The sequence below is a fragment of the Chroicocephalus ridibundus genome, chromosome 5, assembly GCF_963924245.1.
Source record: "Chroicocephalus ridibundus chromosome 5, bChrRid1.1, whole genome shotgun sequence".
NCBI lineage: Eukaryota > Metazoa > Chordata > Aves > Charadriiformes > Laridae > Chroicocephalus > Chroicocephalus ridibundus.
The window spans coordinates 8,566,404-8,590,882 of record NC_086288.1 but is presented as its reverse complement, the minus strand read 5'-3'; the positions used below and the strand labels follow the sequence as shown (position 1 = coordinate 8,590,882).

Genomic DNA, 24,479 nt, shown 5'->3' with positions numbered 1-24,479 from the left:
TACTATATATGAAATATTAAGTTCTCAGGATAACAACCTACTTTACTGCTGTTCAATATTTAAGGTATGCTATCAGCATCTTGACTTAATCACTATCCATATCATCATCACTTTCCTGTGCAGCTTTACGTACTTCAAAATCACAGAGCAGATCCTGGAAGGCAGCAGAATTTGGAATAATGGATGTCTCATGCCCGCTATCGACAGTTCCCACCAACGAAAAGGTCAGATGGAGTATGTGGCTGTTAAGAAGGGATCGTTTCTTCTTTAACAGCATCGCCAGCAACTTGAACCAGAAAACAGAAAAGAAATTAGTAGCCTATGAACACACCGCAAAGTTGTCTAAGCACAAAGAAGCTTGGATGAAATGTCCGTGTCCCTTTTGAGAAGGCCCTTAAAGTATGTCTGCTAGCTGATACTCTTGATGAAAAAGCTTGAAAGTGGCATTGTGGTTGATTAGAAAAGGGGCACATCCAGGACACCCTACAGCTCATAAACCACCTGTTCTACACTGCAGACAGTATCTAGGCCCTGCGGATTAGGCATCTCCCCCTCCCCCCTCAGCTCTCTGCTAGTCACTCACAGTCTAAGATGGCACATGAAATATGGCTCAGATAGTTGTGTTCCTGGACAGCAACCGGGGACACGGCAGACGTAGATATAGCACCCCTAGAGTACTGCATGCACAAACGAGAGGTAGTCTGGCACTGAAAAGTAGCCATGACAACATAAATCTGAATAAGCCTGACTTTCTTTTTTCTTGCTACCCTTTGTTGCCCTAGGCATGACCGTAGATGTTGTCCTTTCAGCTTTAACTTCTTACAATCTGGGTTGGGAAAGAAAAAATTGCTAGATGTGCTATTATTATTTCTTGTCTTCTGACGCAAACTTGTTAAACTCTCAACGTACTGGCCTGTTCAGCTTCACCATCCTCCTTGAACTGTTACTAAAGAAATACAGATCTCTGGGAATCTCCCTCAAACCATGCTATTTGCTGAGGTTAATACAAGTGAAATGTAAGGTCATATGTGATGATCCACTAACTGCTTATGGTGCAAGGAGGACACTGTCTAGATAGTCAAACAAAGGCAAGGTCTGCAACAGGCTACCTGGAATAATATGTTTTGATGCAACTAGTCATTAGCATGAGAAGGTTTGTAAATACACTGCCCAAGCCACAGCACAAGCTTTCTGTTTCAGTAAGGCTTTTTTCATAAGAAACGTAAAACGTGAAGATCTTTTCAAGTCAGTCACTGAATCCTTCTGCATAACTGATTCCACTTTCCCTATCCCAATGGAGAGTTAAAAAGTCTTCAGCTTGAAAGCAAATAGCATCACCAGCTGTACAGTCTGTGCACTATTCTCAAAATGGTGATTCTAGGAGTCCACTTGTTCGGTTTTCTTCATGTGTCCCTATTCTCTCTTGCTGGCAGATCACGAAGATAGAAGCTCCCAGGCTGCAGGGGTGGGTTCAAAATCATGTGAAACGAATCAAAGTGCCATAGTTGCGCTCTTCCTTGCCATTAATAAAGGCTTGGTTTCAGCAAAGCAGCTAAACGTGCACAACTGCTTACCAAAACTTTTCACCGTCTCTTTGAAAAGCCATCCTGAATAACTATCTATGTTACTTAGCCAAGAGCTCGGTTAAAATTAAGAGCAGAAATTCAGATCACTACAACAGAACAAGGAATTTCCACGAGCACTTCTAGGACAGACAGTGAAATTCAATCAGCCTGGTCGGTTTTGAGACATTTCTTACATACCTGATAACCTCTGATTCTTTCCATTTCTTTACTGGCTAGTGGATTGCTCTTTACCACACAGACCAAGGCCTTCACAGCTGCATACAACCCTTCTACATCTGATGCCATGGCTACAAGTCCCAGAATAGCAGCAGCTCCACCAATGTACTGCAGTGTAGTGGCAACAGGTTTGGGGACAAATGTTCTTACTCCTGAGCATAGGCGGAGAACAGAAGTTAAAAAACCATCAAGTCTAATTCTTGTAGAAAATCATTGTGAATACATGCAAGTAATTTGCATTCTAACACTGCTTGAATTATGAAAAGAATATCACTAGAAGAACTATGACACCTCAGAAGAGGAGGTGAAGGAAATATTGCACTGGAAAATAGTTTGTGACCTAAGGTAAAGTAATTAAGTATATTTTCATAAAGATAACTCATATAAACTGAAACAAGCATCCCATGTTAGTAAAAGAAAAGATGTCTATATAATATAAAAATGTTAAATAAGTTCAACATGTATCATTAACATTGATCAATGACATGACTTATCTTCTAGACCTAAGGTCTTATTTAAAGAATTTATCATTTTTAAACATAGTAATTCTCATATATTCGACTCACCCAAATATCCTATCAAAGCTGCACCAATGGAGCGTGCTGGTCCATTCAAATGCCCTGCTGAGTTATGTAGCAGCTTCACAGGTGTGGCATTTTCATGAGAAGAAATAGCCATCTGCATAAAACAAGAAAAAAAGCAGGGGCTAAAGGGAAGAGTTGTTTTTTTTTTATGCAAGCCTGAACATAACTTGTGTATTTTTCTCCTGTGATAAAGAGTAACGTATAACAAAATGGAACTATGCTAGAGTCATTAAGAGATTCTCTAAAGCGAAGAGGAATCTCCAGTCTCCAAAGTTTAAGGAAGATGAATCTAACTATAAAAATAATTCCACCAGATCATAGAATGGTTTGGGTTCAAAGTGACCTTTAAAGACCATCTAGTCGAATCCCCCTTCTGTGCGCAAGGACATCTTCCACTAAATCACGTTGCTCAAACCGCTATCCAACCTGACCTAAGCAACCTCCTCCAGTGTCTCACCACCCCTCAGAGTAAAAAGTTTCATCCTTATGCCCAATCTAAAGCCGCCACCTTTCAGTTTAAAACCATTCCCCTTGTCCTGTCACTACATGCCCTGGTAAAAAGTCTCTCTCTGTTGTTCTTACAAGCCCCCCATAGACATTGGAGGGCTGCAATAAGGTCTCCTCGGAGACTTCTCTTTTTCAGGCTGAACAACCCCAACAGTCTTTCTTCATAGGTGGTCCTTTGAAAAAATAATTCACTGACTTTTTACGTACTTTGAAGAAAAACGTAAAGAAATATTCTGGTTTCCAAAACTGAATCACAGTCAAGAGGACTAAGCTATCAGCTTTGTTCATCTGCAACAGTAGAAATATTGTTCAATGACATAATCTTAACTGTTTTTCAGCAGGATTACAACTGCCATCTACATTAAAAAACAAAAATACCTCCAAAAAAGGTGCTAAAATGCATAGCTACTAATAATTTCAAGAATGCGAGTAAAATCTCAGAGTACAACTTACCCCAAATTTTTTAAATTTAAAAAAAACCCAAACAAACATGAAAGTGATTATGGGAAACTCTTCTGACAAGTACATTATTGTTCCTGGTTGCACTGAACAAATTGCCTCGAAAGAAGTTAAAAGAAAGGAACAAACAGGCAGTACACATTAACCAACTCATTTTCCAACATACCTGTTTGGCAATAGCTTTACTGTCCAACTTGTTGTAAACTTTCCTTATTTTTGCCACTGTAAATGAAGAAACTGACAACGCATAGAGACCAAAAGAAACCTTCTCTTCTGGTACCAAAGATACTGGACATGGGTTGATTCCTTCAGACTTTGAATCTTTGCCTTAAAGACAAAATAAGAGTCCATTTCAGTAATAGCACTGTTTTTGTTTTCAGTTTGAAGAATAAAATCTTAAGCAAATTATATTGCAGAATAGGTATAGAAGAAAGGTTTTACAAATAGCTGAGGCATGATACTGTCTTTGCATACTTTGTCGCTGTAGCAAAGACTAATTTGATAGCATACAAGTCATGGAATAAATTTGCTACTTAACATAAGAGGTCAGCAAACATTTCCTTTCAAGAAGGTCTACAATATTAACTGTAATGGCAGCTACCAGCCTGTGGCTTGGCCAAGCAATAGAAGATATGGTGCTTCCTCATCTGAATTTCTGGAAGGCAACATTACTCCTGTACTCAATTTGTGTACAGCCTAAGGGTTGTCCACTTCCCTTCCCACCGGAAAAAACACAAAGTAATAAAAAATAAAAAATAATAAAAAAAAGAAAGAGTATTTGGTACATCTGCATCTTTGCCTGTGACAACAGGCTTTTTACAGCGGTTTGCTAGAAAAAATGCTTTAGAGGATGGTACAAGAGATGCAAGACTGAATACAGACCAAAAGGCCCAGGCATTGAAGAGAATATGTAACCGTATCTTTAATGTTTTGTATCCACTGCTCTGAAAGTGGATGCTTCTTGCAAGGCACTGCAAGCACTGTGATTGACAGCTACCTACAAAGCTCAGAGGAAGCGTGCAAAACCCAGCACCCAAAAGCTCAACATGCAGATTCATGTCTGCATCTTCATTCCAGGTCAAAAGCTAGCTGCAACAGTAGTGAAACACGTTACGGAATTAAAAAAAAACATGACGGCTCCTCATCTAACACTGAAACAAGTGAGAAGCTGGGTGTCTACATAATTTGTTGAACCAGGGTCAAGTCTCTGTCGCTTAAGAGAGAATTTCAGCAGTCTTGGTTTGCCCATAAATGAAATCCTCATTGGATCCTCTGCCCACACAGATGCCCCGAGAACATTCCTCCATTCAGTGAGCAGACAAAGGAATTCCTTCTGCCGAACTAGTAACTGCTCTCTGAGAGGTCTTTCCGAGACTTAAAGAGTACCAGGTTTTCCATTTTGCTTAAATACAGGACAAATTCTCAGAAGATGGCAATTTCGCTCACTGAAAACAGGGACAAAACTTCCGAAAGAAGCACTGCATGGGCAAATGGCAAGTCGGACACCATTCCCCTGTAAAGGACAACAGCAGAAGACTGCAAGGGCTCTTCCCTTCTCCAGGATTCCCACAAATAACCATTACACCAAGGAAAAACAAGGATTTTGGAAAGAGAGGCCAAGATAAAAGGGTAAGATCTAGAGATTCACACTACACCCCCTATCAGACTCCTTAGGCTTGCACAGTGCAGATGAAGTAAACAGAAGCTCATCCCCAAACAGAAACTCATCCTTTGTTCTAGAGCAGACCACTCCTGAAATACAACAAACTCAGCAAAGCTTGCATGGAGTAAAATGCACCGCCGCGCTGGATGAAGTCAGTATGTTAAGAAATGAAGAGTTCTATTAAGTTACTGTGGGGTTTTCTGGTGAACGTAGCCTTAGTGTAAAGGCAGGAAGATCTTTAATTATCGGAAGTGAATGAACAATTTCACATTCATGGAACCTGCTTTGGCTAATTTGGTACTTAAAACTTGCACACCACCAGTCAAAATGCCTTCCAGGACAAATTATAACTGACTAGCAGATACCTAAATCCAGAGTTGTTTGCCGGGTTTGTCTAGCTGTCAAAAAAGCAAGTACATGACACAGATCTGTACACAAAATTCAATTCTCTAAAGTTTTTCAGTCAAGATGAGCAAGGAAAGCTATCATCTTTTTCATGATACTTTGTTCAGCCTGGACGTCATCTACATTTTGGGGGGTGGGAGCATCTGTCCACCACTGTAGGGAAACCTTTCACCATGAAAAGACTCTGCACTCCCTGTACCTATTTTGTTTTCCTACCACTCTCATCACTCACTGCCTCCTTCCTTGAGATGGTGACAGCTTCTCTCCAGAAGAACTGGAGAGCGCTATGGTCCTCATGAGGAAAGACAATGTAAGGACAAGACAACCTGATACATTCCCCATTAGTATTTGTTTCACTGAAAAAGCCCTGTGATAGCCAGGTAAATCAAAGAGCATCTCCTGTCGTAATACTGATGTTAGTGAGGAGGTACTAACCACGCAGGAAGACAGGGAGCTTTACAGAACAGGAAAGTCTCGCTAGCGACAGTGCATCTCACCAGAGCTAATGAAGAATACATTACGTGAATAATTAAAAACAGGGCTACGGACACACATTTCTAACAAGTTTATCCTCATCTTTTTGTGTTGCACTTCCCTCAATTTCAAACAATTTTAAAAAATGTAAGAGAATTGCCCATATTTGTTCACAATGAATGCTTAAAGACTGCACCACAATCCCTCTCTGATTTTTTTTTTCCTTCAGTTGACCTATTTAGGCCCTATAAACAATGACATTTCAAGACAGCTGTGTTTGAAGTACAGAATACACTGCAGATTTGCAAATAAGTGCTATCACTAGAAACTGACAAGTTAAAATGTCTTTCCAATTTCACTTTCCGCAGATAAATATAATATACAGTAAGAATAATGACAGCTTTAAGCATTTCTAACTGGTTTCAAACCAAAGTGAGGAATACAAGCACTTCTATCATATCTCAGTGCAAGAACTACCAGAAGTATATTAAAACAGTAATTTGGATTTCTGTCATCCTCTTCAATACCACCTACTAATCTTCCTCCTGTGAACAGCCAGCTTTTCCTCTCTGCTACCACATACTCTCTTTTCTCACCTCTTCCGCCAATATGCACACAAAAGATTCCACTACACCTGGGCCAAGTTACTAGCTGCCATTTGAATTGTACTTACATGGCACGTATACTGCTTGAAAGCTTCCGACGTAATTTGGTCCCAGCTCATAAATGGTGCTAACACCTGGGGCAGGCAAAACTTCCTCCAGGAAATGCGTAGGGCCCAAACGCCACACTAATGACGAGAGCTGGCGCTGTGCGGGTGGCGTGCCAATATAGGCATAAACAGTGCTGACTACAGGTGGATTGGCAGAACCAGACCCACTAGGACTGCTATGAATGTAGTGAAGCTGTAAGGGAGAAAAACACGGTGAAGTTAATCAGAGAGCATGGGTACCGTGAAAAGAAAGTAGGCAGATCAGAAATTCAGTAAAGTGTTTTGCAAACCAGGGGACGTACCAAATGATTGCTATGTAACGCGTGGTATTATGATACCATACAGCAAAAGTCAGTGAAGAACATTAACCAGAAGGTAAATGCAAAGATTAGAAGTTAAGCGGCTATCAAAAGATGAAGGTGTGTATGGAAACACAGGATGAGAACATGTGAGTTCTATGCTTGAAAACGCTAAAGAACGAGGACGTATCTTGATTCTAAAAACATGGTGCTCTATGACGGTCATTATTTTTTGCAAAAGCAGTAAGACTATCTCAAACTTGTGTTCTTTCTCCTCCTTTTTCAGCCAGTGAAAACATGACTTTGGTAATTATACTGTTTCAAGCTAAAGTGCGAACGTTGATGAACTCAACTTGGTCAGATTTTCAGACGACAATAAAACAAAATACACGAGTAAGATGCTGGCCATGTATATATAATGACAATAACAATCTCACAGGCATTTTCTATCTACCTTGTAAAAATTCTGTTACAGCTAGTGAATGTAGTCACGTATGGCCAGACACATGGTTATGCATTACAGCTATTAGCATAGCAAGTGAAGTTACTATAGTCCTCTTTCTGCAAAAGAAATACTGACAGGTAGACTTTCAAAGTCAAAATATTGTTTTACCTACATCAGTACGGTAATGCCAGCTAATTTACACTCCACACCAGGTTTAGCTTACTCCCTTAAGGTCAACACGTGCCAGGTGCTCTTTGATTCTCGGTTACAGGTCAGGAATACTTTGTGTTCAGTGGACAGGTCTACAGTGCTCTTCGCTGCTTCCTGCTTTTGGCCTCTCAGTTTTTTCCACGTAACAACAAAACGTGTTTCCATCTTTACAACTGAATGTGTTTGATCTACAATAACAACGCTGGAGATCTCAGTGGCTATCACTGACAAGGGGATGCTATTTCTGGGGTGGTAAGAGGGTTAGGAAAGGAACAACCTGAATAAATTGGCAAAACTGTCTTACTCTGTAACCTCCCTATTATTCAAAGTTAGATGTGGTACATGGTCCTGGGATAAGTCTTCTTCAGCTTTTTATGATCCTTTTAATTGATCTAGTCAGCAGCATAGCCATGCCACACTTGCCTCACATTCAATGCAATATGTCCACTTCATTTTAGCACTATTGCTCGTACCTGAGAAAGTATTCATTATCTTTTCCTCTTAACAGGACTAGGGTTGGCTCCGAGCTGTGTGATGAGCAACGACCCCTTTTTGCAAGGCTCCACATGTTGTAGGGGTTTTTTTTGTGGGTTTTTTGGGTGGGTGTTTTTCTGAGGGGGGAAGGGGGGCAGTATTGGTTTCTTTTGTTCTTGCTTTGTGTGGGTTTTTTGCATACATACATGTGCACAGAGAGAGAAATCACTCCAACCAGTACAAATGAGGATTTGAAGATTTATTTTACCTTAACAGTGTTAACAAGCTGTCCATCAAGATAAAGTGCAGCTGTGCTGTTCTTTAGCATGCCTTTACTCATGACCAGAACTAGGTGATGCCACTGGCCTTCCACAATGAGGTCACCGCAGCGAAAACGGGCACAACAGGGAAGAATTTCATAAAACGACGATTCCTCACTGAAGTCATCAACTAAAGGAAAAGTTCCAGTTAGTGGGCACCAGTAGAAATGTTATAAGAAGCTTAAAACATAAAAATATGCCATTAGACATGATGCAAAACAATTTACAGCAATACATTAAAGCCAAATTTTTAGAAAGCATGTAGTTAACAAAAATACAATTAATAAGATATGAATCAAAACATATGACTAACAGGAATGACTTTAGACCTTCCAATACAAGACCTGAAAGAATTAAATCAGATTTTTTGAGAAAGTATTCAAGACCAAATTGTGACAGTTTGACAGGTTGAACATCCTTAAATACCTGCATATTAACAAACTAGTATAGTTTTGGTAGTATCAACAACAGGTCTCTTCTTCCTTTGCCTTAATTTTTCTCTAAGAATATTCTCAGGATGCTTCTAGACTTTTGACAATTACGTTTTACTTCTCCCCCTCTACCCTCCCTTTGCAATTTATCTGGAATGACTAGTTTGCTCAAGTTTTTATTACTTTCTCATGCCACCATTCAAGTCACAGGAAGATCTTTTGTTGTTTTTCTAAACAACAGTAGTAGTCATCAAGAAATAACGGGCGTCTCTCCAAACCTACAGAACTATTTTTCACTTTTCTTACACCATGAGGAGAAAGATACCCATACTTCCCAAAATTTCTCCTCAAGCTTCTTCCTGGCTCCACCATGGTCTCCTCCACAGGCCCCACTACCTGCTCTGGTGTGGTCCTCTCCAGGGGCCACAGGGGATTTCTGCTCCGGCGCCTGAGGCATTCTCTCCCCTTCTGCTCTCACCTTGGTGTCCTCAGGGCGCTTTCTCTCACATTTTTTTCCCCTTACTCCTCACTCCATGCAGCATTTCCCCCTCTCTTACATGTGTTTTCCCAGTGGCACCACCAGCTGCTGGGCTCAGCCGCGTCCCACAGATATTGAGGTTCTGCTGCGGAGCTGGCTGGAACCATTCATGTCTGGCACAGGGCAGCTCTGCCCTCTGCCCACAGAAGCCCCCTGTTGCCCTCCCAGCACCTGGCCACAGACACCTAGGGGTGTGTATAAGCTTGCCACTATCTTGCTTAAAAAATTAGGTCACACACAAAAGAAGACACAAGCAAAATGATTGCCTTTCAGAATGTCTGCATCAGAATCACGGTAAATTACAAAGCATAAGTGAAGTTAAAGACGAAGTTGAAAGCCTGAGACATTTTTTTTCTTAATAAAGGCTGTAAGTATGACATCTGGCTAGCAAGACTCGCATCAAGCACAGGCTGGGGGGTACTCATCACTCAAGCCTCAGCATGCGGGCTTCTCTTCTTCCCTTTTTACAGTTCTAGGGAAAATTAATTTTCTGAAGCGCTGCTGAGACATTTCTGCCCAAGTCAAAACCAAGACTTTATGACGTCTCATCTGTTCCATTTCAGTACTGTAAGCACAGTGAGTTGCCCTTGCCTTCCCTCCACCATATCAGCAGTGGAGCCTGGGTTGTAAGGCCGCTGACCTGACGTGAGCAGCAGCAGGTCAGGGGGAGGCGAGCTGTACCTGTGGCTCCATCCGCCCCCCTCGCATCAACAGTGAGGAGTGGAAGACAGATGCCTGCCTTCCAGACACACAGCCAGAAGAACGCACTCCTAGCCTCTCCACACGAGCTGCAAACCACAAGTTGCTGACCACCCACCCCCAACTCACCCACCTATACTCTTCAAGCATTTTCCAGGTCTTTCTTCACTAACGGGTGCTGAATTCCTTTCTCCTGAATGTTGAAATACCCTTTAGTTCTTAGCACACAATTTTTAAATTTCTCTAAAAGGCGTCTTTTGACTTCATACCAGAGGGCATGATCAAAAAAAAAAAAAAAAACCACAAAAAAACCCAAAAACCACATAACCAGAGACAAAGCTCAAAAATTCTGCACCAGGGAACGCTTCAACAGAAAACATGAGCTTTTCAGATCTCTCTTCATTCTTTCATATTGAAGGAAAAGAAACCACTAATCCTCTTACCTCCACAGCCGCCTGCACAGGGAGAACACTCATTTCTTCAGAAATTGCACAAGGGAAATGATAAAAGCAGAGTACTTGGAACTAACTTTCAGATACAAAAATAACCTCAAGTTCTTTTTCTCAGCCAAACACCTTTGAACACAATTCTCGCTCACAAGAAGGATCCTTAAACCACCCCATTTCTTCTTACAATAGACAGCCAGTACTTCAGTCCCTGCACTGCTGGGACTGCCGTCTCAGTCCTTCAGGTACTTACCTGCTCAGCAATTGTCGGCACACCAGCAACTATGACTTCACCATGACTGTGGCACTCCAGTAAAGTGAAGTATCCCATTCAATTAAAAAACAGTCTTTGTAGTCAGAGACCTACAGATATTCTCTGACAAAGCCTCTTCAAATCCAATCTCTTTTAAAGAGTTAGATAATAGGGGCTTACAGACTAAAAACATAAGATCTATAGCTCCAGTGCAGGATAAAGCAATTAATATTGAAGATAAACTTAATTCTCTCTTATAAGAATTTGGTCTTCTGGGAAAGAAAATACTGTCAGTATCTCTGTAATTTAACAGGTTTAGTTCCTCCCTTATACTATGTATCTTCAGCTCAAGTTTTAGGCTTTGAACCTGCCTTCCACTAAAAGGAATACTACAATAAAATGATGCGAATGTCTGCTTATCATGAAAATAAGGAATATTCTGTAACAGTCTGCTTTGCTGTTTGTGTTTTTAAAAAATAGTAACAGCTGTATAAATTCTTCATTAGTGCCTGCTACACAAAAGAAAAGAACAGACGCAGGAACAGATTTTTGATAGCTACTTGTAACCCATCATGTTGGTCTGGTAAAGAGCTAAGCCTGAAACATATGCAGAAGGCCCTAAACACAGGGTGCATAAACAACCTGTCAAAACTGACCATTTTTGGAGGCTCTGATGGAGGACAAGGCAGGAGACAGGTGATGGCTAAGTGTGAAGCCCCTGACTGCACCAATAGCTCTCTTTAGCCAGTTCACTGGCCTCACCATTTTCACTTAGATCTTCACTGCACCTCCTGCAATTCCACCTTTGATCACAGATGCTGAATGAAGCTACAAACTGTTTCTGAAAACTGATCACAGCACTAAAACATGAAGCGAATGACTGATCGCCTTCAAATAGCCCTCCAGCGTTGGGCCTATCCAGATTGAAAAAGCCTTCACAACTTGTTAGTTTACTATTTCCAAACTTCTTCAAAGCAAAGACAGTTAGCATTTGCACCTCAAGAGATGACATCTAAAATGAATGATACAAAGTAATTACAAGGCAAAAACCTTCCAAAACCAATGATGTTAATTCCACCTTCAAATCTATAATACTTAGGGTATTGGCAAAAATTTTTCTTTACATGCAGATATCGAGTCTTCTTTGGAAATTATAAAAGCTCTTTAATTTCTACATGAATGTTTGCGTTTTGCATTTTTCCACTGTCAAAACCCATTAGGAGCTGGTGAAGCTGCAACTAAAGTTCCGCCACACGCAATTCTTCTAGATACTAAGTTCAAAATAAACTTGCTGTTGCATCCCCATAATATTGTCGGGATTAGCTGATGACATGACAACAACTCTTACCGTAATTTTGAAGCAATTCTTCTTTAGTTGAAACAATCAGTGACCGGTCTTTTGCTGAGAGGACAATGGCAAGGCATACATAATGCTGCTCCGAGGAGTTTGCTCGCCTCACTACAGTAAGAAGTCTCACAGGATGGTTATTAGGAGGTGTACTAAAATGTTCAATACAAAACCAAGTTGAGTAGCTTAAACCAGATGGAGGCGGAAAAAATCTTTCACCTAAAAACAAAAATGAAAGCCCATTACATAGCTGCAGTAGCTAGTACTTAGGATATCTACTTGTTCCTCTTCCCTTTTTCGTATCAGCTCAGTTGATACCAGCTGTGCTTTCTCAAACTTTACCTTCAGGGACTTCAAAGTTACTACCTTCATTTCTGACTCAAGCTTGGAGGAAAAGCCACACTTTAATGGTAGCTCAGAGGGGCTTCCTTCGAAACAAAGTAAAGCAAGAATTGCACACTATTCCCTCCTATTCTAAAACCAAAAATCAACTCTGAAGCAGTGCTTGTTCTGAACAACCCAGTTTCAGTTCCCTAGACATAAGAAAGTGGAAATGGATCAGGCCCTCAGAAACTGCTAATATAATGATAACATACTTGTTCCATAGATGTGACTGAATGAAGAAGTCTTTGTTGAAGAAGGTCTCTCCACCACATACACCTGACTCCATTTCATCTCCTGGGGTGCTCCCACAGACTTCAAGTACTGTCTAACACTAATTCTGCCTTAACTGCAGTAAACCTTCAACTTAGTTTTCAGACTGAGCACCTTTTTTAACTAAGTGATCATGTTCAATTAGCCCTGCAAGCACACCAGGCTCTTGTAGGGTGAACAGCCTACATGAACAAATATGAGACAGCAAACAATTTAGATGGGATTTTTGTGATGATGCGTGTAACTACACCTGTAATAGATTCAGTCAGGAATTCAGGAGAACAAAGCTACAGGTACAGCATTACAATTCACTCCACATTTCCTCTTCTCTGCACACTATTACCTTTGCTTGTTCTTAATGCATCCAGGTTCATTAATTCATATGCTTCTTTTGATCCCAATTTAACCTTCTGCTGAGCACCTTGTATTTTAAAGCAGTCACACATTTGTATTTTATATATTGCTTTTTATTCACTCGGGGGCAAAAAGCAACAGAAACTCACATACAAGAAGTTCTCAATTATGAGCGTACAATGTTCGATACCATACTATCGCTTCATGGCTAACAAAGAAATATAAGAGAACTAAATATCAGACACACAACACTGCCAACAGTCATACTTGAGTACTTACCAGTTCCAATTCCACTGACAACTGCACCATCAATAAGTCCTGTCGTAACAGCATTATTTGTAGGTGCATTATGGGGAGCCAAACTTGGCAAGAACAGGCAGCTGTTAAACAGAACACCAGTAACACACTAGAGTTTATCAAAGTCAGTATAACCAGAGTTCAACACAAACAAAATATAGCCTACGAAAATATACCACAAGCACACTATCATTCTCCTTGACTCATGAATACATACTATTCTTAAAAAGTAGAAATGAATTCTCAAGCTTTCTCCTTGTGAGGCTGAATGGTATCTTCAGTGCAAAGAGCTTTGTCAGCGCATGTCTTTGGTGCAAAGGCACAGACACTTATGCCCACATGGCTCCATAGCATAAGATGCTCACTTGTGGGCTGCCATAACTCGCTGCAGCCTTTGAGATGTTCTGAACTCTCAAAGAAACGGGATTAACTAAATATTCAAAGGATCTGGTAATTGCATACTACGGTGTTCTTATTTTAAGTATGTACGCTCTCACTGTAACGTCATATTTCACCAAATCAGCTACGTTTGGTCCTTACAAGAGCCACCGATGCTGTGGACACAATGGAAACAGATATAAGGAGGACCTCCTTTAGGTAACTAAAGATTTTAAGAGCCCAGATGGTTTCAGTGACCAGCCGACCCGGGCTGGCATCAATCTCCACAGCAGTTCAGCTTCCAGCTTGTACAGATTGTCCTACTGGAAGCAAAATGACGGCTCTTCTACTTGCTGAAGAATCATTATTTTGTTGACATTTACACTTGAGCAGGCTAGTTTAAGTATGCTGTAGCTGAGATTCCTGACAGAGCTAGGAGTTATCTTTTTCTGACGTAAGCTATAAAATGTTAACTTGACCACCCATCTTGAAAGCAACAGCAGTCCATGGTTCTGGTCACTACTATCTTCCTTTCGATTACAGTTCTCATTATATGCTTCTTCCTCCCTCTTGAAAATGTTCTTCTCTGGGTGAATCCCCCATAGTCAATGGTGTTACAAGCATGTTCTCTCTAAGCAGATAACTTGCAAGGCTACGCCATTGTTTAATTCATGAAACACCCTGGCACTTTAAAACAGACCAAAAAGATTTTAGCGTTTTTTTTATTGATTACAGCAGCTGCCTTAGGTGACGTGTTAAAATTACAAGAAGTCACAGCTGCATTACGTGGATTACTTTTGGACATGTTACCAGCACCTACAAATCTCCTGTGTGACAAATACATAGCGACAATTCATTTTGCTAGCATATTTCTTCTTAGGGCCCAAACGTTTTCTTTTCTTTTATGAAGGATGTAGAACAGAGCTTTGAGCACCATTTGTTTTCAAGGAAAAGTCCGTCCCTGACTATATTGGATATGAAGGCTAGATGCAAAATGGGTGCTGCATCCTTTCTTTGCAAAGCTGAAAAGAGGATGCAGAGCAGCATAATTCCCAAATATCCAGGCTGGACTCTGCTCTCAGACCAGTCATGCCAAATAAAACTGGAACAGGTGCACTAAGATGCAAACGGCCCTGTCGAAGGCCATGTCAGAAAAGAAACAGGTTTAAGAAACACAGTAGTATAACTACTGGGTCTAGAAAGAAAAAGACAAGATGAATGATTCTCTGTTAGGTGGAGCTGTTTCTGGTTGTATGAAACTGTGGTACAGCCATGGACAACAGATGATTTTTGCCTCTTCTCACAATTCTTTTAAAAAGAAAGACTAATAAAACCGTTGTGGAGCTACTCATCTCATACAAGAATTTGTCCCACTCTTTTGGGCTTCACAGCAGTTGTCACTTTTGGTGGTTTGTATCACTAAAAACCTTTTAATAAAGCTTGTAAGTCAAGGTTTTTAAGCTTTTAACCAAACTTCTGGGAAATTCTAAACAATTATTATTCGAGGTGCCATTCACAATTGTTTGACTTGCATGAACCTCACAACACTGTCCTCTCTGAGATACTAGCTTTCAGCCTATTTGCAAGCCTCTGCCTATGGACCAGTCCACGGGCCATTAAGGAATAGCTGTTCCTTATGCCATTGGTCTGAATTTTTATAGCAATTTTTCAGCAATAGCAATATTTGAGCAAATACAGCAATATTTACCCCTTAGCGTAGAACATAATGCGTGTTTTGAGGTTTTTCTATTCTGTTTTTACAACCAAAAAGACAAAACATTTTCCTTAAACAGATGCTGAGAATGGTGTCATGTTTTCTTCTTCTGAACAGTCAAGTTAAATCATATTACAGGATCCTCATAAAGCACCTTAAACACTCCGCAGGTGTTTAGAGAGAGAAAAACAGCAAGTGAGGGTGATACTGAGCGCTAAAAGAAAAAATGAGTTAAGCCTTATATTCAGGCTACACTCCCAGTTCATAATAATTTTTTCCAGCCATTTCAACTCAGCATAGCTGCCTTCTCTGCTTTACTTGTATTTCTGATTTGCCCACTTCCACATTTCCAAGTTATTCAGCAATTTTAAGTGGGTTTCAGAGCATTTGGGCCATCCAAATGTCACACACAAATCCTAGCAACTAATGGAGTGTCTGCAAGATTATGTTGTATTCCTTCATTTTAAAAGATGAGTGAAATCCAGAACCAAGAGGGTACTATCAGCGTTTAGATACATACATACTTCTACTTTCACACATGGCAAGCAAGCATTTGGTTTCAAGGCATTAATGAATGACAGAGTGGAAATTTATGTGGCTTGAAGCATTTCTTTCTTTTCTTTAAAGGATTTGTTTCTGGTTTGCAAACAGTCCATTTAAAAATTACAAGTATTTCTTTGAAAGAAGAAAGTAAGAAAACATCGCACTGTGCCCCATGTTATCTGAGAGCACTGTAGGACCTTACCCGAACCCTTCAAGGGACGTGTCAAACTCAATGAACGCTGGCGTAACTGATGATCCGTGAAGCCTGATATCATGTGGCGTTGTCATGGAGACCAAACACTTCACTCTCGTCAGGGGTACTGTGCTCCCTTCTGCTGGCTTGAGCAGGCTCTTGCTTATCCGATAGTGGTTGTCTTCGTGCAAACCAAAGACGCTGTCGGAACCCAGACCTTCCATTGAGGTAACCATGCTATCTACAGTAGAAGCCAAGAAACAACACAGCATTGCAAAAGGGTGGCATTTTCAGGCTATTTATTTGGACTTTTCAAGTACTGCGTCCAATGCAATAGCTGAACTGTCAATCGTCATCAGCTAGTTCAGCCTCTCAGTTAGAAAATTATGAGTTGGGAAGTATTGCTGTCATTATAATGGCATTCAACTGAGACAGAGAGACGAGCATCTTGCGCAAGGTATTACAGAAAGTCTGTGATAAAGCCAAAAAAATTGATCCAAGAGGCCATCTCATTACCTAAGATTGGGAAAGGTCCCTTTCACAGAGGTTCTGTTTCAGGCACATTCCTGCTACCTGACTTTACAGGCAGGAAAAATTCTGCTTCATGTTTTTCAGATGCAGTAACTGTGAGCTAAAAGGCTCCGAGGTCTCAATAAGCAGAAAGGGTCAGTAAGCTTAGCTTAGGAAATTTAACACAACTTGCAGCATTCAGAAGCTACCTTTGTCTTCTCTTTCCTAGGTTAAAAACTTTCCAGACTTGTGTTTTCACAATTTCACACTTTCCCCTGTGATACTACCCTATTAAAAACAATAAATTAATAACTAAAGCTCTGTCCGAGAGATAAGCTGAATCTCTCCTTGTCTTTCTAAACGTACCGAACCTGACATAATATAAATTCAGTTATTTTATTTTGTTTATTTATTTCATTATTTAATGCTTGTAAGCCAGTACCATCCAGGATACTTTCTGGTTCCTTTTAAATACTTCAAACGTTTCAGCGAAGGTATCTTTAACTATGCATTACAACTGGCCATATGATTGACACAAAGAAATAAATATCACATGGCTTGGAAACTTATCCATAATTTCTTTGTATTACCATTTACTCAGGCTCTCCTATACTACGTGAACAGCTATATAACACATGCATAGTAATAGGAAAGAGCACATGGATCGGCTGGAGGAATCCAATGGTTACAGACATTCACTACAGTTTATCAGATTGAGTCATTAAATGGCTGGAATACAGATATAACTTTCCAGTGTGAAAATCAGAGCTGATGTATAATTGCTGACAGAATACAAAGTATTCTGTCAGACGGGTGAACTTCCATGACAGGACCCACACAAAAGTATAATGAAAATTTCCACTACACGTGCATATGCATGCATATCTATAATCTAGGAATAACTAGCTACTATCAAAATACATTGTGAATACATTCCCAGCGTTAATTCCTGCGCTAAAACTGAAACTGAGTTGTCACGGTGTGCCTCCCTCCCCCCCCCCTTTTTTTTTTTTTTAAAAAAAAGCTGATGTAAGTCTGTCCTTTCTCTTGATAATTTTTAAATTACTATGACCTCATAATTCAATGCATGCTTACCAGATACTATTAAAGATTTAAATTTTAACATACTAGGAAAGTAAACATATTGAAAGCAAGCAATGAGTAAAACCATTGTAAATATTAACCATGAAAAAAAATCAATGAATGGTTAATAAGGGACCGCAGAACTTTAAGTAATTAAGAGTGGGTGTTCCAACTCCATTTTCTACCTCTTTATAAGAGGAGTTATTATTAGATTGAGATTCTGTCAAATTAGGTAAATTGTGCTTTTTTTCTTTTTAATTCTTTCTATTTCTTTCTCGTTACTAGTGATGCTAATGATAAGCCAGGTTCTAGCTGAAATAAACGGAATTATGCTTACGTGTAGGAATTTCAGTTATTTTATCTGACGACTTACTGAACCCATGGGAGACGTTACATAGATTTAATGACGTGATGTGCACATGAAAGTTATCTGAGAAAAATATTTTTCCTTTTACTGTTAAGTAACTACAAAGCCAGGATCCACTCAAGACTTAAAAATCAAACTACTGTCATATTTATTAGTGACTGTTCCTAAAATAAAAAAATTATAATTACCTCACTGGACATATATTAAATACAAGTACTACATTCCCTACACTTTTAAAACTTTTTCCAATCAAATAGTTCTGATGATTTCACATTCATACTAAGCTGGGGTGAAGTCAGGTTTTTACAGATGCTTATCTACAAATTTTACAGAAGTATGCAATTGGTGGATGTCAGTGAAGCATTCTTTACACAAATTTCTAGCACTTCAGCACTTACTTCTCATTTCTGGTTCAAAACTCAGTGAGCTGGGTTTGTGCACTCGGTATTGTTTCAACAGCTTTTTGTCCCAAGCTCCGCAATTCAAAGGGTTTCCCAAGCGTAAAAATTCCCTGAGAATAAAAAATTTACAAATCGTTTTGTCTACTTATTTGCCTAGAATGACACCGAATCTAACACCATGTTTAAAAAAAGACAGTAATTACTTGTAATAAACATAAATTTAACTAAGAAAATAAAAGAACTCATGCATAATTATAAGAAATACATTTGATCCATTTGAAACTATTGAAGTTTTGAATACATGCTCTCCAAAATTGATGTTATTTTAACTAATCAAACAGCTTTGATAATTCCAAAGACTTGGCAGGTGGCTGCCCCATCCTGTAGGAGAACATCAGGATGCTCACTGATGCACATTCAGCAAGCTGAACTCATCTGGAAAGGCAGGCCACAGGCTGAAGTGAGCAAGTGACCTCAGCTTTGTTTTATCCATGTGTCTTATTTGGCTGGGGGATCGCTACCACACAAGGTCACTTATGCCCTCTACCAATCCCAGGCATTTACAGCCAGCCTGTGTCAGCACAGGCAGCAGGGCTCAGCTCAACTGGCCTTCAACGCAATCTTTCTGACCTCAACACCATCGGCTGCAGCGCCTGGGAGGCCAGCCTTTCAAACATCCTTTGGAGTGGCGGATGCAGCGAGTGGTCCTCATCAGCCAGAGCAGCACTGCATCTTTGTAGAAGTCGTGCATGGAGCCCAGCTTCACACATGACTTGCTGGTTTCTCTCTGTGTGCACTAGTGATTGCAGGATATTGGCCACTGCCAGCTGGAGATCCAGCGCATGCTGAAAAAAAGAAGAGCACACAATTTGAGAATATGCAAAGTGAGAAGGTGAATAATATAAAGCCCTTATGCATAATAATGAAAAGGAAACTACCATAGCAATAGGTACACAAAATGTCCTATACTTAAATATATGTACATGTGTGTATGTTGGGGGTGTGTGCGTGCACAAGTGTGAAGAAACACCGCCATCTCTTTATGAAAAAGGATAATAGATTATATGAAGGATTACCACGACCATTGTAAAGAAAAACAATTCAGGTAGGGGTGGTTAAACCAACCTCTCCTTTTCACCAGCAGAAGTGAGTCAGTTTACAAGTTCTACGTGTGTACCGAGAACTTTCATTTTTGTGACTGCTAAGCTATTCCTAGTAACTTAACATAGAATCATTAAGGTTGGAAAAGACAATTAAGATCATGGAGTCCAACCATTAACCTAACACTGACAAGTCCACTAGCATGTCCTTAAGTGCCACATCTACACATCTTTTAAATACCTCCAGAAATGGTGACTCAACCACTTCCCTAGGTAACCTGTTCCAATGCTTGATAACCCTTTCAGTGAAGGAATTTTTCCTAATGTCCAATCTAAACCTCCCCTGGCACAACATGAGACCATTTCCTCTTGTTCTTTTGCCAGCCCCACCTTGCTACAACGTCCTTTCAGGTAGTTGTAGAGAGCGATAAGGTCTCCCCCTCAGCCTCCTTTTCTCCAAGCTAAACAACCCCAGCTCCCTCAGCCACCTCTCATAAGGCATGTTTCTCCAGACCCTTCACCAGCTTCATTGCTCTTCTCTGGACGTGGTCCTGGACCTCAGTGTCCTTCTTGTAGTGAGGGGCCCAAAACTGGACACAGTATTCGAGGTGCAGCCTCACCAGTGCTGAGTACAGGGGGACGATCACTCCCCTAGTCCTGCTGGCCACACTGTTCCTGATACAGGCCAGGATGCTGTTGGCCTTCTTGGCCACCTGGGCACACTGCTGGCTCATATTCAGCCAGCTGTTGATCAACACCCCCAGGTCCTTTTCCCCCAGGCAGCTCTCCAGCCACTCTTCACCAAGCCTGTAGCGCTGCATGGGGTTGTTGTGACTGAAATGCAGGACCCGGCACTTGGCCTTGTTGAACCTCATACCATTGGCCTCCTCCCATTGATCCAGCCTGTCCAGATCCCTCTGTAGAGCCGTCCTACCCTCAAGCAGATCAACACTCCCACCAACTTGGTGTTGTCTGCAAGCTTACTGAAGGTGCGCTCCGTCCCCTCCTCCAGATCATTTATAAAGATATTAAACAGAACTAGCCCCAGTAGCGAGCCCTATGGAACATCACTTGTGACCAGCCACCAACAGGATTTCACTTCATTCGCCACAACTCTTTGGGTCTGACCCATAGACAGTTTTTTACGCAGCAAAGAGTGCACCTGTCTAAGCCACGAGTGGCAGGTTTCTCCAGGAGAATGCTGTGGGAAATGGTGTCTAAGGCCTTACTAAAGTCCAGGTAAACAACATCCACAGCCTTTCCCTCATCCACTAAACAAGCCGCCTTTTCATAGAAGGAAAGGAGGTTAGTCAAGTGAGACCTCCCCTTCGTGAACCCATGTTGACTGGGCCTTCTCACCTGGTCGTCCTGTACATGCCATGTGTTGGCACTCAAGATGATCTGCTCCATAACCTTCCCTGGCACCAAGGTCATACTGACAGGCCTGTAGTTCCCCAGATCCTCCTTCTGGCCCTTCTTGTAGATAAGCATCCCATTTGTTAACCTCCAGTCAACTGGGACCTTCCCCATTGGGCAGGACTGCTGCTAATTGATGGAGTGTGGCTCGGTTAGCACTTCTGCCAGCTCCCTCAGTACCCTTGGGTGGATCCCATCTGGCCCCATAGACTTGTGCGTGCCTAAGTGGTGTAGCAGGTCACTACCATTTCCCCTTGGATTATCGGGGCTTCATTCTTCTCCCCATCATCATCATCTCTACAAAACTTAAGATACATGCAATGTAACTGCCAAATTAATGCCCTGAAGACAGAAAGTCACCACACTCATCACTGGTAGAGGACAAGAAAGGAGGAATCGAGCCTAGTGATTATTGTAAGCTTGTGGAACTTTTTTTTTTTGAAAAAACAAAACAAAATCAAACAAAACCGAAACCAAACAGTGTTCTTCAGGGAAGACATTTAAAACAAAAAATACTTAAGTAACTTCAAAAAATGTCCAACAAATCCTTTATATTCAAAACACCAGTAGAGGCTTTGGTTTGGGAATTATACAAAGCAGGCAGTATAATTTTGGAACTAGAATACATTCCAGCTATTTCAAATAGCATATATAATATCCAATCCCGTGTCCTCCTTGTACTATGCATTAACTCCTGATATATCAGAGAAAACATGAATTAACCACAGTGCTTGGAAACTTATCTGATGGCCCTTTCAGAAATTTCTTTAAGTTTACATTGTTGACAGGAGTTTGAAAGAGACAAACAAAACAAAGCTTATGAAATAAAACCATTTTTATCAGACCTTTATGTCACCAGTTATTCAACATAATTAGTCTGTGAAATGTAGTAGTTTCTCAACACGAAACAAGAGGACATCATCAGATTTTTCATTTCCCACAGGCACCCTTTTTCCCAGTCACTCTCAAAGCGTAAGACAGAAGAATTTTTCTTCCTACCTCTGGGTGCGTAGCTGATCCAACAGAGGCCAGAAGATCCAGCATCGCGAGCATAGCACCAGGGTGGATAATGACCGCATCAGAGCTTTGTACAGATGTGGGTCCTGTTTGGAGTTTCACATCAGCTATGTTTTTCTGAGGGCAAACAGGAGGTGTTGAGACAGAGTGATATGCATACCTGCAGGACAGAAAACATCCCATGGTTACAACAGCCATCTATTATGAGCTTTGCGTTTTTCAAATAGCTGTAAAGTTGAACTGGCCTATAGACATTACTCCCCTTCTCCTTTCTCTTCCCTTGGTTAGACAGATCACGTGCTTTCCTCTTCTCAAACCTGTTGGGCGTGCTTCCCCAAAGACAATATGGAAGGGTTTCAACATCTGAACTATGCTTGAACTCAGAAGCCTTTTTCCCCAGGTGCCACGTAGTTTGAAGAACTTAAAGGCTGCCTCCCTCTTTTCATTCTAGATGCGGTGGCAGCACCCAGCAACAACAGCTACCATTGCTCCTGTTCTGGAGACGAATTCAGCTTTGAATACTTTTCTCCCTATTTGCTTTTAACAGCTGATTACAAAATGGGCTATCACAAAACTTGCGGGACTCTCTGATTAGCCTACAGGAACAGAAAACTGGTCTCGGTGTACACTCGTGCCAGCAGTCCATATGCTCCCAGTCTTTCTATGACTGCACGGCAATTTAGTTTTACATTAAGCTGCTTTAGTCTGGTTCAGGGAAAAGAGGCTTTGACACACTGACTTAGAAGCAACCACTTGTGCTGAGAGCTGTAGATGCGTTTCCATTAAAACTCTCAGAGGTATCAGCTTGATGCCATTCTTCTTTCAGCACAAGATTCAACACACAAACAGCATGAGCAGCTGACTGAACATATGCTTTCAAGATGGTACTTTTGAAGAAAAAGATAGCTCGAAAGGCTCATGCTCAACACAAAAAAACCCAACCAAACAAAACACAACCAAAACCACCCATATTCTCTAAGTATTTATCATATATGCTCATTTGTAAGAAGAAAGAAAACAAACTCTATGTAAGAATTTTTCTTGAAGATCAAATATTGCCTGCCGTTTTACAAAAAGTGAATCCAGCTAAAAACGGGTCTCTTCCTACCAAATCAGTTGAAAGAGGCATTTCCTCACTCCTGTTCTCACCGACAGAGATTTAACTAACCCCTAACAGAAGTAACACTCGGAGACTCACTGTGCCTCACCCGTTAGGCACTTCTAACTAGGAAGTCTTTTCTCCTGGGAAAAACAGGACATAGATGGGAAATGAGGAAGGCTGCAAGAGCAGTTCTGTCCTAAACACTTTGAAGGTTGCACCTTCAACACACACCCCCAACCCGTCAAGAAACGTCATTTGATGGGGGAAGGCTGAGGCAATGGAATATCTAGCCTAAAACAGGACACTAGGAAGTACAGTGTGATCTTCGTGTGCTGCCTGGAAAATGCGCTGCATAAATAATGTTCCAACAAAGTGTTCCTATTGAAAAGGCTCACAGCAGATCAACAACAACTTGGCATCTGAACAATCCAAGAGTACATTTTAAAAGAGATTTTTTGAAGAAAGATGAAATTACTGATGCTCTACTCACTCAGCTAATACAGCAGACATGAAATATTATGGCAATTCTATCGTAACCAACCACTAAGAAAAAAATCTGCCCAAATCAATTTTTCTAGTGTTTTTACAAACTCTTTAGCCATCAGTTTCCTAAAGTTTTCTAGCAGACTCACTGACTGAAGCACCTGGCAGGTAGAGAAAGGTTTCATCATCTCTTTTAAAATTAAATGGAATTAAAAACAGCAGAACAACTGGTAATACTATCATAGAGAGATGTTATCTCAACCCTTTACTATGTCTAAATGCAGAGATTGAAACACGGGCAGTTGTTTCTCATGTGTCCTAACAGCACTGCTCTTGATCTGAAGAGGAAAACTGCTACCTCTTTCCAATGTCACCTAGAGCATCTCAACGTAAGTTTTACAGGATACAGTTTAAAAACTAAATATTCATTTGTATTTAAGAATGCTCTTCAGTCTAGTGAAATTCCACTCCCCAAGACATTCTTGAAGGTCAAGCTTCCATCCACTTTTAAGCACAAATTTTACTTCTAAGCATCCTGATCCGCACTATCACATTCACTTCATTAGTTAAGCTGTGAGGTTACAAGATGGTAGTACAGGGAGAGCCTAATAAAAACCTGAGCCATTGCTCAGTATGATTCACAAACAAGCACACGATTCTGGCCTCAAAGGACCTGAACTTCAACATTACGTACTGGAAAAGGGATACAGTCAAGACTAGGCAAGTCGCTTTTCCGTTAATCAATTTAAGTACAGTTATGTCCTTAAAGCATATATTACTGAAAGTTTTTCACATAAT

The 24,479-nt window shown here is 40.7% G+C and overlaps 1 protein-coding gene across 5 annotated transcripts in view; it reads right to left on the bottom strand.

The window, feature by feature from the left end:
- WDFY3 (WD repeat and FYVE domain containing 3) overlaps positions 1 to 24,479 on the bottom strand; it is a 178,282-nt gene that overhangs the window by 54,165 nt on the left and 99,638 nt on the right. For all 5 annotated transcript variants that reach the window (XM_063337332.1, XM_063337329.1, XM_063337331.1 and 2 more), the window contains 12 exons: positions 22,079 to 22,256; positions 19,194 to 19,408; positions 18,561 to 18,673; positions 16,212 to 16,443; positions 13,357 to 13,457; positions 12,070 to 12,288; positions 8,303 to 8,484; positions 6,568 to 6,799; positions 3,519 to 3,679; positions 2,369 to 2,480; positions 1,764 to 1,954; positions 134 to 286 (listed from right to left, as the gene is read on the bottom strand). In XM_063337332.1, coding sequence (XP_063193402.1) covers positions 134 to 286; positions 1,764 to 1,954; positions 2,369 to 2,480; positions 3,519 to 3,679; positions 6,568 to 6,799; positions 8,303 to 8,484; positions 12,070 to 12,288; positions 13,357 to 13,457; positions 16,212 to 16,443; positions 18,561 to 18,673; positions 19,194 to 19,408; positions 22,079 to 22,256 — 2,089 coding nt within the window. The remainder of the gene's footprint in view (positions 1 to 133; positions 287 to 1,763; positions 1,955 to 2,368; positions 2,481 to 3,518; positions 3,680 to 6,567; positions 6,800 to 8,302; positions 8,485 to 12,069; positions 12,289 to 13,356; positions 13,458 to 16,211; positions 16,444 to 18,560; positions 18,674 to 19,193; positions 19,409 to 22,078; positions 22,257 to 24,479) is intronic.